Source organism: Loxodonta africana, chromosome 2, assembly GCF_030014295.1.
Source record: "Loxodonta africana isolate mLoxAfr1 chromosome 2, mLoxAfr1.hap2, whole genome shotgun sequence".
Classification (NCBI taxonomy): Eukaryota; Metazoa; Chordata; class Mammalia; order Proboscidea; family Elephantidae; genus Loxodonta; species Loxodonta africana.
In genome coordinates, this window is record NC_087343.1 from 201,168,677 (window position 1) to 201,185,169 (window position 16,493).

The 16,493-nt window shown below is 37.8% G+C and overlaps 1 protein-coding gene across 1 annotated transcript in view; it reads left to right on the forward strand.

Moving 5' to 3' along the window:
* CANX (calnexin) overlaps nt 1-15,516 on the forward strand; it is a 37,156-nt gene extending 21,640 nt beyond the window's left edge. The window contains exons 2-15 of the mRNA XM_003404702.4: nt 636-812; nt 1,296-1,369; nt 2,671-2,729; nt 3,397-3,538; nt 4,011-4,092; nt 4,561-4,753; nt 5,307-5,496; nt 7,674-7,787; nt 8,071-8,227; nt 9,320-9,535; nt 10,152-10,271; nt 11,292-11,418; nt 11,591-11,670; nt 13,643-15,516. Of these exons, the coding sequence (XP_003404750.1) occupies nt 639-812; nt 1,296-1,369; nt 2,671-2,729; nt 3,397-3,538; nt 4,011-4,092; nt 4,561-4,753; nt 5,307-5,496; nt 7,674-7,787; nt 8,071-8,227; nt 9,320-9,535; nt 10,152-10,271; nt 11,292-11,418; nt 11,591-11,670; nt 13,643-13,696 (1,782 nt within the window). The 5' untranslated portion in view covers nt 636-638 and the 3' untranslated portion in view covers nt 13,697-15,516. The remainder of the gene's footprint in view (nt 1-635; nt 813-1,295; nt 1,370-2,670; nt 2,730-3,396; nt 3,539-4,010; nt 4,093-4,560; nt 4,754-5,306; nt 5,497-7,673; nt 7,788-8,070; nt 8,228-9,319; nt 9,536-10,151; nt 10,272-11,291; nt 11,419-11,590; nt 11,671-13,642) is intronic.
* Nucleotides 15,517-16,493: the final 977 nt, after the last annotated feature.

Genomic DNA, 16,493 nt, shown 5'->3' on the forward strand with positions numbered 1-16,493 from the left:
TTATATATCAAATGTGTTGGAAAGGCAATCAGATATTCCAGCAGAAGACTCAAATACATGTTTTTGTGCTTGTTTGTTGAGAGGCTTTGGGTGAAGCAGCTGGGTCCTTGGTTTAAAATTTTTGTTGTCAAATCCTGAAACAGCAATTTAGAACCATGTCAACAGTTGGTGATCTTTGAACAGCAGCAGCGTTCATATTAAGTTTTTATGTGAGAGGAGTTGTCCTCTCAGTTATCTCATTGTATTGTTCTAATTAATATGCATTGTAAATTAATATATGGAAGGACTTTTATCCATTGTAAAACACTTTACAAATGCAAGGAGTTAGTTTGAAATTGTATTTAAATACACTACATTTGTATAGCCAAGATAATATTCTATATGGGCACTATTGTTTATGTTTGAATTTTATTTTGAAATTTTCTTGAAATTGAATCTTTAAACTAGCTGATTTTAGGAAAGTCTCTTAACCTTTCTGGGCTCACTTTCCTCGTCTATAAAATGAAGAACTCACACTAAATTTCTTTTTTTAGTTCTGTGATTTGGAGGCGTTAATTTTAAATAAAAAAAACGGTTAGTCTTCATAAAACTCAAAATAGATGGCATTGCATTTACCTTAATCTTTTTATTTGTAGACTATGGAGGGGAAGTGGTTGTTGTGTATGTTACTGGTACTTGGAACTGCTGCTGTTCAAGCTCATGATGGACACGATGATGATATGATTGATATTGAGGATGACCTTGACGACGTCCTTGAAGAGGTAGAAGACTCAAAATCAAAACCAGACACCAGTACTCCTGCATCTCCAAAGGTTTGAAGTAGTCATAGAGTCTATTCTTTTTTCACCTCTTGAGATAATCAAAGGAGCCCTGGTTGCACAGTGGTTAAAAATGCTTGGCTGCTAACCAAAAGGTTGGTGGTTCAAACCCACCGGCTTCTGCAAGGGAAAAAGATGTGGCAGTCTGCTTCCATAAAGATTACAGCCATGGAAACTCTATGGGGCAATTCTCCTCTGCCCTATAGGGTCACTATAAGTTGGAGTCACCTTGATGGCAGTGAGTTTTTTGGGTTGGAAATAATCAAAGTATGAAAAAAAATTTGGGTCCTTTTCAAGGGGAAGGCAAATTTTGCTAAAATAACTGATGTCTGGCAGCCAAAAGTAATTTGGATTCAATTCAGGGGCCAGCTATGAACTTTTTGTCATAATTGAAAGCAAACCAAGAGAATAAATCCTACTAAAAAAGGGATGTTACTGAAAATTTCAATTCCTAATTCATTTTTATATTTCACACAGGTTACCTACAAAGCTCCGGTTCCAACAGGGGAAGTGTATTTTGCTGATTCCTTTGACAGAGGAACTCTGTCAGGGTAAGTGTTTCTCAGAGGGAAAAAAATCTGAGAGGGAAATGGCGTGTAAATGAGATGGAATAATGGATTCCTCTTCGGATAGCTTTTTTTTTTTTAAATGTGGAAAGTATATAGGTAAGAACATTTGTCATTTCTACAGTCTTCACATATATCGTTCAGTAACTACGTTCATTGTGTGGTTCAGCCATCACCATTAGCCATTCCCAGATTTTTCTGTCACTCTTAACAGATGCTCAGTGTGCCCTAAGCATTGTTATCCTTTCCTCGTCCCTCTCACCCTTTGGATAATTTTTTTTTTTTTTAATAATTTTTATTGTGCTTTAAGTGAAAGTTTACAAATCAAGTCAGTATCTCACATATAAACTTGTATGCATCTTACTACATACTCCCACTTACTCTCCCCCTAACGAGTCAGCCCGCTCCCTCCTTCCAGTCTTTCGTTTCGTGACCGTTTCTAACCAGTTTCTAACCCCCTCTACCCTCCCATCTCCCCTCCAGACAGGAGATGCCAGTAGAGTCTAAAGTGTTTACCTGATGCAAGTAGCTCACTCCTTATTAGCATCTCTCTCCAACCCATTGTCCAGTCCCTTCCATGTCCGATGAGTTGTCTTCGGGAATGGTTCCTGTCCTGGGCCAACAGAAGGTTTGGGGACCATGACTGCCGGGATTCCTCTAGTCTTAGACCATTATGTCTGGTCTTTTTGTGAGAATTTGGGGTCTGCGTCCCACTGTTCTGCTCCCTCAGGGGTTCTCTGTTGTGCTCCCTGTCAGGGCAGTCATCGGTTGTGGCCGGGCACCATCTAGTTCTTCTGGGCTCAGGATGATGTAGCTTCTAGTTCATGTGGCCCTTTCTCTTGGACTCATAATTACCTTGTGACCTTGGTGTTCTTCATTCTCCTTTGTGGATAATTTTTTATGTAGTGAAATGTCTTAACTATTTTATTTTATATCCATTTAGAAAAATAGTCTTTTAGAACTTGTGGCTCTTGATTCCATTCCTTCCCTTCTCCCTTCTACTCTATTTTTTTGTTCTTTGAGAAATTTTTTTTTTCTCTCTCTTGAGTCTTAAAAAGAAAGGTAGAATTATCTTCTGGGTTTGGTATTTTTTAATAGGTTTGTGGTTTGAGTACAATGTATTGTCACTTCTCATATGACAAATTTAAGAGTGGAAAATTAAGTAGACTAAGAATAGCAGAGATTTAAAAGTGTAGATCCTGCCTTTATTAGCATTTAAGTTGTTTCCCTTCATTGGTCAGCTATCATTTATTTGAATCTAACTTTGGGGTTTGTCTTAATTACAGGTGGATTTTATCCAAAGCCAAGAAAGATGACACTGATGATGAAATTGCCAAATATGATGGTGAGAACGTTTGATTTAGATATAATAGCAGGTTGAAGTTTGGTGTTTTGTTTTCATGGTATCTCTTAAGACTGGCTTAAAAGGAAATATACATTTTAAGATTTTGCTATAGAAATTTTGTCATCTTTATGTGCTATCTTATATTTTATAGGGTTAGACCTGTTTTATGTTCAGTACCATAAAACTACAAAGTTACTTATCATCTATGTTGCTGTGTGTTGGAAATGGAAAGTCTTTTCTGGGTGATGGTAAAATGACTGTTTTACAGTTTAAAAAAAAAACACTTGTCCTAATAATTGTCGGAGGAGCCTTAGTGGTGCAGTGGTTAAGTACTTGACTGCTAACTGAAAGGTTGGCTGTTCGAAACCACCAGAAAAGAGCTGGCAATCTGCTCCCATAAAGGTTACAGCCTAGGAAACTTTATAGGACAATTCTACTCTGTCCTACAAGATTGCTATGCATCAGAATTGACTTGACAGCACACGACAATATTTATCAAATATATGTGTGTTTTAGTATTAATAATCTAACTCTCATAGATAACTAGAACATACTAAAATTTTGTCAGTATGATAGACTTAATACAGCTTCGAGTTTTCTTTGTTCCCATTTAAAGGGCTTTCAAAGGCATAGTTAAGGAGTGGAACATTTTTGTGTTGTCTTACAGGAAAGTGGGAGGTAGATGAGATGAAGGAAACAAAGCTTCCAGGCGATAAAGGACTTGTATTGATGTCTCGGGCCAAGCATCATGCCATCTCTGCTAAACTGAACAAGCCCTTCCTGTTTGATACCAAGCCTCTCATTGTTCAGTAAGTGACATGGCTGTTTGATAGAAACTTTTTGGGAAGGGTGATCTTTCCCAGAAGGGTGATCTCAGGAGACATTATATTGTAAAACGGTTTCTCCATGTAAACAAATATGAGATTATGTAAATTAGTGTAGAGATTTGTGTGTGATTTTCAGCAATGATAAATGAAGATTCTGTAATTTTTTTTTTTTTACCTGCACCCAGAATTATTTTGAAACAAACTGGCTGTTCTTCCTCCTGATAGCAAATGAACTGGATTTTGCAAAAATTATTTATGAGGAGTCTGCATTAAGGTTTTATTTTATTTTACTTATTTTCTTGTGGTTGGGCAGCCATTCAAAAGCAATGTAAACTCTAAACTTTCTTAAGGAGGTGATAATAAAACATGACCAAGATGGGAGAGAAGGAAAATAGATTAAGAGATTTGAGTCTTCAAAATACCATGTGGTTTTCTCCTTTCTGTCTGAAATTAGGTATGAGGTTAATTTCCAAAATGGAATAGAATGTGGTGGTGCCTATGTGAAACTGCTTTCTAAAACTCCAGAACTCAATCTGGTAGGTATTTCCTATTTTTTTATTTAGCCACCCACAGTTTTCTTTTAAGAAAAGGAAAGAAAATGTTATAAGACCCCTGAAAATAAAGGCCTCCTCCTGTGCTGTTTAAGTATTTTTGGAGGGTTGGGAATACTGACTTTTATTTGAAATTCTATTAGGACACGAATTTCAAAGCTGTTACCAACTATTTCTATCTTATCACTGATTTTAGTTTCAGCAAACTTGTTTTATGAAAGTAGTAATAACCACCCACATACATTCCTTTTTTTTTTTTTAAACACTTGATAGTTTCTTATTTTAAAATTATTGGTAATTGCCAGTTAGCTAAATAAGCCTTAGAAAGTGATCATCTTTTCCTTTAATTGCCACAGTAATTTATTGGAAATTTTATACGGAAATATCACACTTTGTAAAGGTTGCTTTTGAATACTTCGAGATTATCAAAATAACTCGTTTTTGTCTCTGAAGGATCAATTCCACGACAAGACCCCTTATACGATTATGTTTGGTCCAGATAAATGTGGAGAGGACTATAAATTGCACTTCATCTTCCGACACAAAAACCCAAAGACGGGTATATATGAAGAAAAACATGCTAAGAGGCCAGATGCAGATCTGAAGACCTATTTTACTGATAAGAAAACACATCTGTATACATTAAGTAAGAAAAACCATTAATGTGCTGGTTTCATGACATTAATTTAAATATTGCAGATCTGAACAAGACCTAAGACTGCAAATAAGAATGGAGTCTTGGTTGACTTTACGTCAGTGGTGAAATGAGCTTAATTTGTCAGGACTAAAAGAAGCTTCTCTTGAACTGATGGGATGGTTCTGATAAACCTTGTTACATGATGACTGGTGACTAACCATTTGTGTCAGACAAATGATTGCATTGGTTTGTGTGCCTTTGGTTTTTTTGATGTTTTTAATGTTCATAAATGAAGTCTTTTGGATTTAAAATTTTTAACTATCATTTACTGTATTTTTTGGAAAATAGAGGAACTAGCATTTTATGTTTTATGAGCAAGAGGGAATTAACCTGCCAAGGCCCTGTAGCACAAATAAGCCTATATTCTGACCATGTTCTGACTCCACAGTTTTAACTACATGCTTCCGTGGTGCTTCCTTCCTTCTGTTAGAAGTCATGATCTTTTGTGTTGTGGTAAAGAGAGCTCTTAAATAACCTTTTTATTGCATTCAATTTTTTACAGTCTTGAATCCAGATAATAGTTTTGAGATATTAGTTGACCAGTCTGTTGTGAACAGTGGAAATTTGTTGAGTGACATGACTCCTCCTGTAAATCCCTCACGTGAAATTGAGGACCCTGAAGACCGGAAGCCTGAAGATTGGGACGAAAGACCAAAAATACCAGATCCAGATGCTGTCAAGCCAGATGACTGGTGAGCCTTTGGGGGTCTGTCTTCGAGTGCTAGGGAACATTTCGTATATTCTGTGTGGCTTGAACAACCAAATGTTGGTTGAGTAAAAGCTGGTATTTTCAATTATCTATGATGCAGTATGAACTATAGGAAAAAAATATAGATGACTGAGGCTAAAGATGGGTCATAGTGATCATCTGGGTTGCATCACCGTTTTGTAGCTGTTATGTGCCGACTTGATTCCCACTCATAACGATCCTATGTGACAGAGTAGAACTGCCCCATAGAGTTTCCTAGGCTGTAATCTTTATGGAAGCAATCATAAAGTCTTTCTCCTGTGGAACTCATTTGTGGGCCTCGAACCACTGAACTGTCAGCAGCCAAGCACTTAACCATGCACTGTTTTATAAACAGCAAAATGCTGAAATTACATTTTAGTTTAAAAAAAAAAAATAAAAAACCTTTTTAAAAAATTTATTTAAACAATACTCCAAAATACTTGCTGTTTCGAACCACAGTATACAAACTGAAAGGACACAGACTGTACACAGAGCTCCCAGTCAGTTGTGAGACAGCCAAATCAGTGAAGTGGCCTGGGGTCTGTTAGAAGGTGTTACTGGGTGAGTAGCGCACCAAGTATACCTAACCCAGGAATGGTTTCTTGGAGCAAGGCAAATCAGATTGAGACTTGCAGGTGTGGTGAGAGTTAAAAACAAAGTGGTGAAGCTGGGAAACAGTATCTCAGGATGAAGAAAAGCCTCATGTGAAGAAGTAGGGGAGTGGTAGTGAACCTGACCTGCATGGGGAAATTCAGTATATGGTCTTTTATGTTGGGTACACATTGAAGAGTGATGAGGAATGAAATCTGGCAGGGTCATACTCTCATATATGGCCACTGGTAGTAGGATATTTTAAGTCCAATATAGTAGCTTTCAGAAATGGCAGCACGTGAACAAAGGGAAATAATAAAACTCATCCTCCATTTGTAAAAGTATCTTCTTAGGCTTAGCAATTAAATTCTAGTTGATATTTTTCCCTCCTTAAAGGTAAGCTGTGTGTTCATGAATTTTGTGGTTACATTAGTATAAATGCCATGTTTATTTGTATGTTTGGTGAACACTGGATTTGGACTCAGCATTATTCAGTATTATATTCGTTAATTCGCTGGGGATTTTTAGAGGAGAGGGGTGAATGTTATACAAGTTCTTGAAGTTCTCAAATAATTTAAAACTGGACTCCTGGTGGCATAGCGGTTAAGAGCTTGGCTGCTAACCAAAAAGTTGGCTGTTTAAATCCACCAGCTTCTTTGACTTAGCCATAATGTCTTCAGGGTTCATCCATGTTGAAGCATGTGTCACTACCCCATTCTTTTTTTTTTTTAATGAGTGAATAATGTTCCATTGTATGGATATTTTGCTTATCCCTTCACCAGTTGATGGACACTTGGATTTCTACTTTAGGCTGTTAGGAATAATGCAACTGTGAACATTGATGTGTAAGTTTTTGTGTGAGCGTATGTTTTTATTTCTTTTGGAAGTGAAATTGCTGGGTCATGGTAACTCTAGGAAACCCTGGTGGTGTAGGCCAAGTGCTACGTACATCTGCTAACCAAAGGGTCAGCAGTTCAAATCCACCAGGCGCTCCTCGGAAACTCTATGGGGCGGTTCTACTCTGTCCTATAGGGTCGCTGTGAGTCAGAATTGACTCGATGGCACTGGGTTTGGTTTTTTTGGTTTTTATGGTAACTCTGTGTTCAACTTTTTGAGGAACTGCCAAGCTTTTCCAAAGCAACTGTACCATTTTATATTTGTGCAAGGGTTTTATTATAACCATCCTAGTTGGTGTGGTTTTGATTTGCATTTCTCTGGGGGCTAATTATGTTGAGTGTTTTTGCATGTGCTTATTGGCCATTTGTATATCTTCTTTGGAGAAGTGTCTGTTCAGATCTTTTGCCCATTTTGAATTGGGTTACATGTCTTTTTGTTGTTGAGTTGTAGGAGCTCTTTATGTATTCCGGATATTAAACTTTTATCAGATATATGATTTTCAAATATTTTCTAGGAAGGATTATTTTAAATTTTGTTATTAAATAAGACCTAAATATTTTTAAATTGCCCTGTTTCCGATTCACAAAATGGGACCACAGTGTGATTCTTTGGCCAGTGTTGTCATTCTTCGCTTTTTCTTTTACGTTTAAGGGATGAAGATGCCCCTGCTAAGATTCCAGATGAGGAGGCCACAAAACCTGAAGGCTGGTTAGATAATGAGCCAGAATATGTACCTGACCCAGATGCAGAGAAGCCAGAGGATTGGTAAGAGCTTTAGTTAACTTTTTAAATTATCTGGTTTTTTTAATTGAAGGAAAGCTCAAATACAGCCAAGATACCTAGATTTAAGTGTGGAACTCGACAAACTTAATGACATTTTTTTTAATGCAATTGTCATGAAAGACATTGTTAATTGAAATGCAGATCCAGGAGAAGACTTGATACCTTACAGTGTGACACTAAAAGCATTCCATCAGTATCTCGGGAGCGGCAGGACTGCTGCTGAGTCACAGAAACCATTCAGAATCTGTTATTTTTACCTCCACAGGGATGAAGATATGGATGGAGAATGGGAGGCTCCTCAGATTGCAAACCCGAAATGTGAGTCTGCCCCTGGGTGTGGTGTCTGGCAGCGACCTATGATCGACAACCCCAATTACAAGGGTAAATGGAAGCCTCCCATGATTGACAACCCTAACTACCAGGTTTGTGCTTCTTGACGATTGATACGTTTTTGTTGGTCTGTTAGTATTCAGCTAAAAGTTTTGTCTGCAGTGAAATTGCCAGGTTGATCACCAAATTCACAATTTTGAAATAAAAACAGAAAGTAAACTTTGTAAGTTGAGAGAGAATTTTATGGCTTAATTGCTACAAAGATAAGCATAGAAACTAGAGAGAAGAGCTGTCATTGTTGTTTTGTAATGTAAGTTTAAAAAGAAAAATGGAAAACCAGGTGAGTGCTTCGGCCACAGGATCTAAATCTTAAGATTGGCAGTCTATGTGATATGGTGGAGAGACAACTGAGATGTGACTTGGAGCCTCAACCATGGAGGCCTGCTCAGTGCTTGGACTCAGTATCTGCCACTGTAAAAAGACTGTGAGGCTCAAATGAGATGATAAGAATACAAATAGTGATGTTTTAAATCTTCAAACATATTTGGAAAAAATTATAATTTTAAAATTATAATCACTGGTTTCCACTTTGTCAGAAGTATAAAATGTATTTTTCTGTTTTAAAATGTATTTTTAATTGTGCAAACCATAAGTGAAAAATTGTCCTTTAACTGTCCTTTTCATGGCCATTTAGGTGGATTGCAAATTAAGCTTTTAGAGTCAGTGCTGCCATAATCATCCTTATACATACCCGGATATATGTGTTAAGTGTTTCCTTAGGTAGTTCGCTAGAAGTGAAATTACTGGTTGGAGACCATGTATCTTTTAAATCACCACTGAAAAAGCCTGTATTGATTTATGTTGCCACTCCCATCAGCAGTTGACAAGGGTGGAGGCTGCTGGAATGGTCCAGGCAGAGTGAGGTGGTAGTTCGGACCAAGGTCGTGGATGGTATTAGGAATAGAAAGTAGTTGGAGTCCAGAAATCATAGAGGTAGAGTGTGCAAAACACTGAGCGCGATGCCTGACACATCACTAGCATTTATTACATTCTTCCTGTTTCTCATTTAAATTTCATAAAGTTTTCACTTATCTTCATTGGTCATACAGAACTCATCACATAGAAGATTCACCAAAAACTTTGTTGATAATTATCTTAAATTTTTTCTTTTCATTTTTTTCTAGGGAATCTGGAAACCCAGGAAAATACCAAATCCTGATTTCTTTGAAGACCTGGAACCTTTCAAAATGACTCCTTTTAGTGCTGTTGGTTTGGAGCTGTGGTCCATGACCTCTGACATTTTTTTTGACAACTTTATCATTTCTGGCGATCGAAGAGTAGTTGATGATTGGGCCAATGATGGATGGGGTCTGAAGAAAGCTGCCGACGGGGCTGCTGAGGTTTGTGCTTGCTTGTTATGTTTTTGTGTCTGTTATTGCAGGTAACTGGTTGCTACTTTTGTGAAAAGTTTTCAGGGTTTGTATTTCCCCATATTTGGGAGTATTGGTATAAAAAGTGTGATAGTAAGTTACCTGCTAAAGCCAAAATGTTGGATTTTTGGACATGATTTCATTAGTCTAAATACAGTGGCTTTATACTCTCTATTTGTGATATATGTGGGGTATGTTTTAATGCACTCTTAAATGTTGAATCTTGATTTACCCAGTATATGGAATTTTCAAACAACTGGTCATGTGGCAGAGCTGGGAATTGAATTGGAGAACCAGAGACATTGAGATCAAGAAATTCGGTTCCTGAGGTTAAAGGGAACCTTTTGCAAGTGATTAAGAAACCACCTTTCACACTTAAAAAAGTGAAGCCGCCTTGATGATAAGGAGAGCATGAAAATTGAGACTTTTATCGTAATTCTCTTTTTATATAATATAAACATCTTGGCTTGAACCATTTGAAAAGGGAGCTTCAGTAGTATTATGTAGTAGTTGAACAGTGGGACACTGCGGCTTATATTTGTTGTCAAAAGCCAAAAGTTGCAATCAGTCCTGTCTTGTTTTTCAGCCGGGAGTCGTGGGCCAGATGATCGAGGCAGCTGAAGAGCGCCCGTGGCTTTGGGTGGTCTACACTCTGACTGTAGCTCTACCTGTGTTTCTTGTTATCCTCTTCTGCTGCTCTGGAAAGGTATGAATTTTCTTTGGAATCACTTTTAGAAGGAACTCTTGTGATGTTAAAAATAACTGATAAATTGCCAAATTTGGTATTGCCAGATAAAAGTCTGAAACTTTGATTCACTAATCCTTAATGGCCATATATTATGCCTGGATGAAAATAAAATTTATAACCCCTCAGTTTCTAGTGTTATTTAGGCCACCATATAATCACTAAAACAAAAACCTGGTGCCGTTGAGTCGATTCTGACTCATAGCGACTCTATAGGACAGAGTAGAACTGCCCCATAGAGTTTCCAAGGAGTGCCTGGTGGATTTGAACTGCTGACCCTTTGGTTAACAGCTGTAACACTTAACCACTATGCCATCAGGGTTTCCCATATAATTAATACTCCTTAATATTTGGTAGCAGCTCTCTAAAAAAAATAAACTTAGATATAAATCCAGCCTTCTGGGCACAGACCAGCTTTTACTTCTGGCATAGCTATTTCTATTCTTGTACTTTAGTTATTTGATCTTTCATTTCTCATCCCCTGCCATCTGCACCCTCCCAAAAAAATATGTGGTAGAATTACCACAGCTTTATTGTTAGTTTTTCTTGTTTAGCCTTTGTTGGATAAAATCATGTAAAAAAAAAAAAAAAAGGCAGTTTTGTTTAGGTTTTCTGTTCCTACTAAATGAAGATTATGCATCGCCTTTTATCTGGGGCACATTATAATAGGATCCATAGCTCCTTTCCAGCCTTATTCCCTACCACTGTTCTGAGTATTTGTGCCCCAGTCAGTCTGACTCTTAGACCTGTACTCTCTGCCAGATCCGTTTTTATTGTTCCTCCCACCTTGTTAACCCCCCCGACCCCCCGGCTCACAGACGGTAAAGTCCTTAAAGATAGGAATGATATCTTACTCATTGGTACGTATTTCCTTCTGTGTGTAACCTGGTACAGACTTTGCCCATAGTTATTCAGTAATTATATAATAATGTCATACTTAAAAATGTGAACAAAATTGTGGCACTTCGGGGAATATTTCAGAAACAGCCCAGTGCTGTGGAATACAAGAAGACTGATGCTCCTCAGCCAGATGTGAAGGAGGAAGAAGAAGAGAAGGAGGAGGAAAAGCACAAGGAAGATGAGGAGGAAGAAGGTGAAGAAAAACTTGGTAAGGCGTTAGCCCTGCCCCCAGATCTGTTTTCAGCATGACCTAAAGATGTTGTTTCAGACTCTCATAAGCAAGTTACAGTAAAAATTTATATTCTAAAGGTGTGTTCTCATCTAAATACTCCTCCCCCCAAAAAAGTAAGGTTTTTCTCTGTTGTTTAACTTTATTTTAGAAGAGAAACAAAAAAGTGATGCTGAAGAAGATGGTGGGACTGCTAGCCAAGAGGAGGAAGATAGAAAACCTAAAGCAGAGGTAAAAGGGGAAGGAAATTTTGTATTTCAAGCAACTAAACAGAAATTTAAAATGACGGGTGTATTTTCATAGGGTAATTTACAATGGCTATAGCAGTAAAAATTTTGTTAGAGCCAGTTATATAAAAGTGGGATCATTAGGGATGCAGGCCAACATTTTAGTTGGTAATTTCAAGCTACATCTGAATCTCAAAATATTTTTCTATGCTGAAAATGGCTTTCTGGAATAAACAGAAGGGGAAAAACTAATAAAAGACTTTCTAAGATGGGAACTTGGGCTTATTATTGGACGGTTCTGTCTCATCTTCTCTACCTCTTCTCACTGTGTCCTTAAAGTATTTCTTTGTACTAGTTACTGTATTCTAAAGTCTCTGTCCCTGTTGTCCATAAATTGGTTCATTCATTCAACAGATAATTTGTTGAGTACCTGTTAATGTGTTGAGCATTGTTCCAGGGCTTGGCATACACCAAGAAAGGAGACAGATAAGTGTCCTGGCTTTGGGGAGCTTAAATTCTAGTGGGGGAAGCAGACAAGCAGTTAACATTTTAAGGAAGTAAATTACATAGTACGTTAGAATGTGATTGGCTGTGGGGGAAAAAAGGACAGGAAAAGGTATTAGAAGTGCTAGGGGTGAGTTGGGTAGACCTCATTGGAAAGATGACATTTGAGCAAAGATGAAGGAGAGAAAGGACTTGCCATGGGGTATCAGTAAGAAGAGTGTTCCAGGCAGGCCCAGTACAGAGGCCCTGAGAGGTAGTCCAGAAGACCAGTATGGCCAGTAGAGAGAGTGGAGAAGAGGGGATGGGAGGTGGAGCTACAGATTAGGTAGGGTCTCATAGGCCATTGTATGGACTTGGCTTTTCCTCCTAGTGAAACGGGGACCCACTGCAGGCTTTTGGGCAGAGGAGTGACATAGTCAGTATTCTGGCTGCTCTGTGTTCTGTAGACCACACTGATCTATAGAACTGGTTCAGGGAGACCAGATAGGAGCCTCCTGTAACAATCCAGGCAAGATATGGTGTCTCTGAACAGGGTGATGGGGAGTGGAGGGAGTGAGAACTAGTAGGACATCTAGATCTAGATTTTGTGGTGGATAATGGGGTAAGAGGGGTTTGGTTTGAATAAGGGGGAAAGATGGGAGTTGCTGATGGGTTCATGTTCAAACCTAGCCTGGCATGAGCCTGTCCCCTTTTTTAATGTCCTCTCTCTTAATATTCCAGCTGAGTGTCCCCCAAACCATGACTAATGTTACCATGTCCACACCTTTGCTTCCAGAGGTCCCTTTTCCAGCACCTTTTTGTGTTTCAGCCTGGTCCTTCCTATAAAACTAACAGTTCTATTTCCAACTGCCACAACTCTGCCCTCCCATTTCTAAAGGTCAATGCTGCTTGTATCTTTGTTAATATTGTCAATGGCTATATTCTGTCTCAACTAGAATGCAGAGTTCTTAAAAGTAGGGACCATGTCTCATACTTTTTTTATATCCCCAAAAGTGCCTGACATGATTAAAAAGTAGCTGTGGTGGAACAGAAGGAGCACTGGACTTATCCTCTTGAGTGTTATATGGGACTCTTCTTGGATAGTCTTCAGTATCTATGAATTTCAGGTTTCTTATCCTGAAAATGGGGGTAATGTGCCCACAGTCGAAGAGATTGTTGAGGATCAAGCAAGATAATAAATGAAAGCACAGAGTCTGATTTTTTTTGAAAATATTTATGGGTTAGATTAAGAAAAGTACGTGTTCTTGGGAAAACAAAAGAGAAGAAGCTAAATTAGAATATATATAATCCCACCAACACAGGCTAAAAGTATGCATGGGAGGAGTGATTTTTGTTTTGGTGCATTTCCTTCTAATTATTTTTCTTGTGTTTCTTCCGATGGGTTACCTTCAGCCTGACTTACCTTGCAAATTAAGTAAATTTTTATTTTTAAGAAGTTTGCTAATTACAGTGATTTTCTTTTCAACCAACAGGAGGATGAAATTTTGAACAGATCGCCAAGAAACAGAAAGCCTCGAAAAGAGTGAAACAATCTTAAGAACTGAATCTGTGATTTTCTCTCCCTCCCCTCCCCCTGCCAATGTGGTCCTAGAAGAGGACCTGGCACACCTTAGGTTGAAACTCAGAAAACCTCAAGATGTCACCATCAACAGGTTCCAGTTGAACACTAGCCCATGTAACTTTGAACATCTAGCAGTAAATAATTGCAGTTGTGACATAAGGGACCCTGTTTCTGTAGAAAGCAAGCATTTAACATAATGGTTGTAAAATGTAACATGAAACAACTAACTTGTATTTTTGTTTTTAAACATCTTTATTTTTTAAAATAGATAGAACTTTGCCAATCTTTAAAATCTTGGCTTAATTTAATGTATTAATCTGCCCATGCAAAAATAACACCAACATTTAGAAATGCTAGGGGGATGAATTGCAGTTTTATAACAGATTTTTTTTTAAGTTTGGTATTATAAAACATTCAAGTGTCTCTTTCCCTTAAAATTGAGAATCATGTTTCAAGTGCAGTCCTTTGTGGCTATAATCTTGTTTTGCTTGCTTCCATTACTCAATTCCTCCTAAGGAGATGGAGAAGGATTGGATGGAAGCCCAAATTTCTATAAAAGTTCCATTTAAGTTATTAAAAAGAGACACAAAAAGGAAAAAAAAAAACCTTTTCACTTGATGTTGGTTAACCATAAAGTACGTGTGTTCTGTTGCCCTTGGAACTGCTCAGTTCCCAGACAGCTTTGCAGTTAGTGGAGGAGGTGGCTTAATGTGGTACTGGGGGATTCGTACTTCACACACAGTGGGTATCTGGTCTCTGGCCTTCTCTAACAGCTAGCGTTTTAAGGAACGTTAGCAGGACATATGAGCTCCGGAGTAAATGCAAATGTTTTAAATCACTTCTTCCACTGTGTTGACACTTTCCTTACCTATTCCTCCAAATTCCCAGCTTTCTCCTCTGCTATGCATTTTCTTCACAGCACAGCTTGCTGTCTGTTGCTGAAAAATGATTATAAGCTCTGCATAGTGTTAAGCTTTATTGTGATTATGTGTATGTTTTTCCTTTTGAAGCAGACCCACACCTTTCAAGGGTCAAATTACAGGATAGAATACAATCTTAAATTTTTATCCATTTCTTTTACTCTATGTAAAGACTTCAGAAGTCTGATCCAGAGGCAGGCCAATTCAGAATTGACTGTATTGTAATTGAATGCAGGTTAAAAGTATTCATGGGAGCAGTGATACATAGCATGAGTTACCCTGATTTTCGTAGCTGCTAAATCTTTCATGTCTTTGTTTGCAGTTATGTAATAGTTGTGACTTAAATTACACAATAAAGCAATTCTGTTCAGATTTTTTTTTTTTTTAAACTATGTGGCTTGTAGAATTTTTTTTTTAAGTGATCTTAGGTTTGTTTTTTCATGTGGAATGCAGATGGGTGCTATCAGAGTCTCCCCCCATCAATATAGTGTAATAATATTATTACACCACACTGAAATGTATTCAGAATTAGATTTTATTTTAGGTTTTTTCTTTCTTCAGAGGTGTTTCAAATGTACCAATGATACTGTTCCTTGCACTGAATCTATAAACACTCCACAGTGTTTATATTGGGGAAGTATTGGGGAAGAAGGACATTCATAAAAGATGAAGGCTGTATCTGTTTCATCTTCAACCTTTTAACTGGTTCACTTAAATTCTTTTAAGAGTGGGATACATTTTTCTTGCTGTTTAGTGCTTTATCCTTTTCATCTGTTGTTCTGTGGTCATGGTGACCTTAGCTATGTAGCAGACTTTCCCAAATGTATTGAGTGCAAATAAACAGTTACTTAGCAAGACCTGAAAATATGTCTGCAAGTTCCTCCTTGAAGCAAATGGTGTGGGATTGTTGCATTTCTAGAAATCTGCCTCCTTCACTGTGCCACTGAAGTTATAATCCATGCTTCTAGTTTCTTCCAGTTGAGTAGTGGGATGACAGGTTAAGTCATCAGCGTGTTCATTCCCCTCCCCTCCATAACCAAACGCCTTTTTTTTGGTTATTTTTAACTCTTTGGTTCAAGGTACATCCTCCTGATTATATGTCTGACACATTAATGAATGACCAGCAGCAGTTTTTAGCTTTTAGAAAGACACTTATGATTTTACATGCTGGTTATATGTCCCATTATTATAAAACTCCCCCTCTCAGATACGCTCAACTTAACTCACAAACTACTTTTTTCATTTTGTCACGTTACTAAATGGTGGTATAGCAAAGCTCTATGTTAAGCACCTACTGTTGACTGAACTTCATGTGTGGCCTTCAGTGTGCATGTTTTACTCTTTCAGTAGTGGGTTAATCTTCCTTGAATTGTCACTGTGTGAGACTTTGCTAATATGCAGGAATTATTATGGGCTGTAGAATAATTGTTACTTTATCTGATGACATGAGATTGATTCAGTCTTCTTTATTTCACTCTTACCTCCTCTTCCTGCTGGATTGTGATTCAATATTTTTCTTTTGTGTAACAGGGATAAAACCAAAACCCGATGCCATTGAGTAGATTCAGACTGATAGCGACCTATAGGACAGAGCAGAACTGCCCCGTAGACTTTCCAAGGAGCGGCTGGTGGATTTGAACTGCCGACCTTTTTGGTTAGCAGCCAAGCTAACGTATGGGAACCATTGAACTTTTAAATTCTTATTAGAAAAATTTTTGTGTGGAACCAGACCCCCATCTCATTAGTTTTACATACGTTAGGGATGTTTTTGAAAGTTACGCTAAAAGAATTTTTCTGTGATCTACAAAGAATTTCAACTGCTTACAGAGAAGTACACAAAAT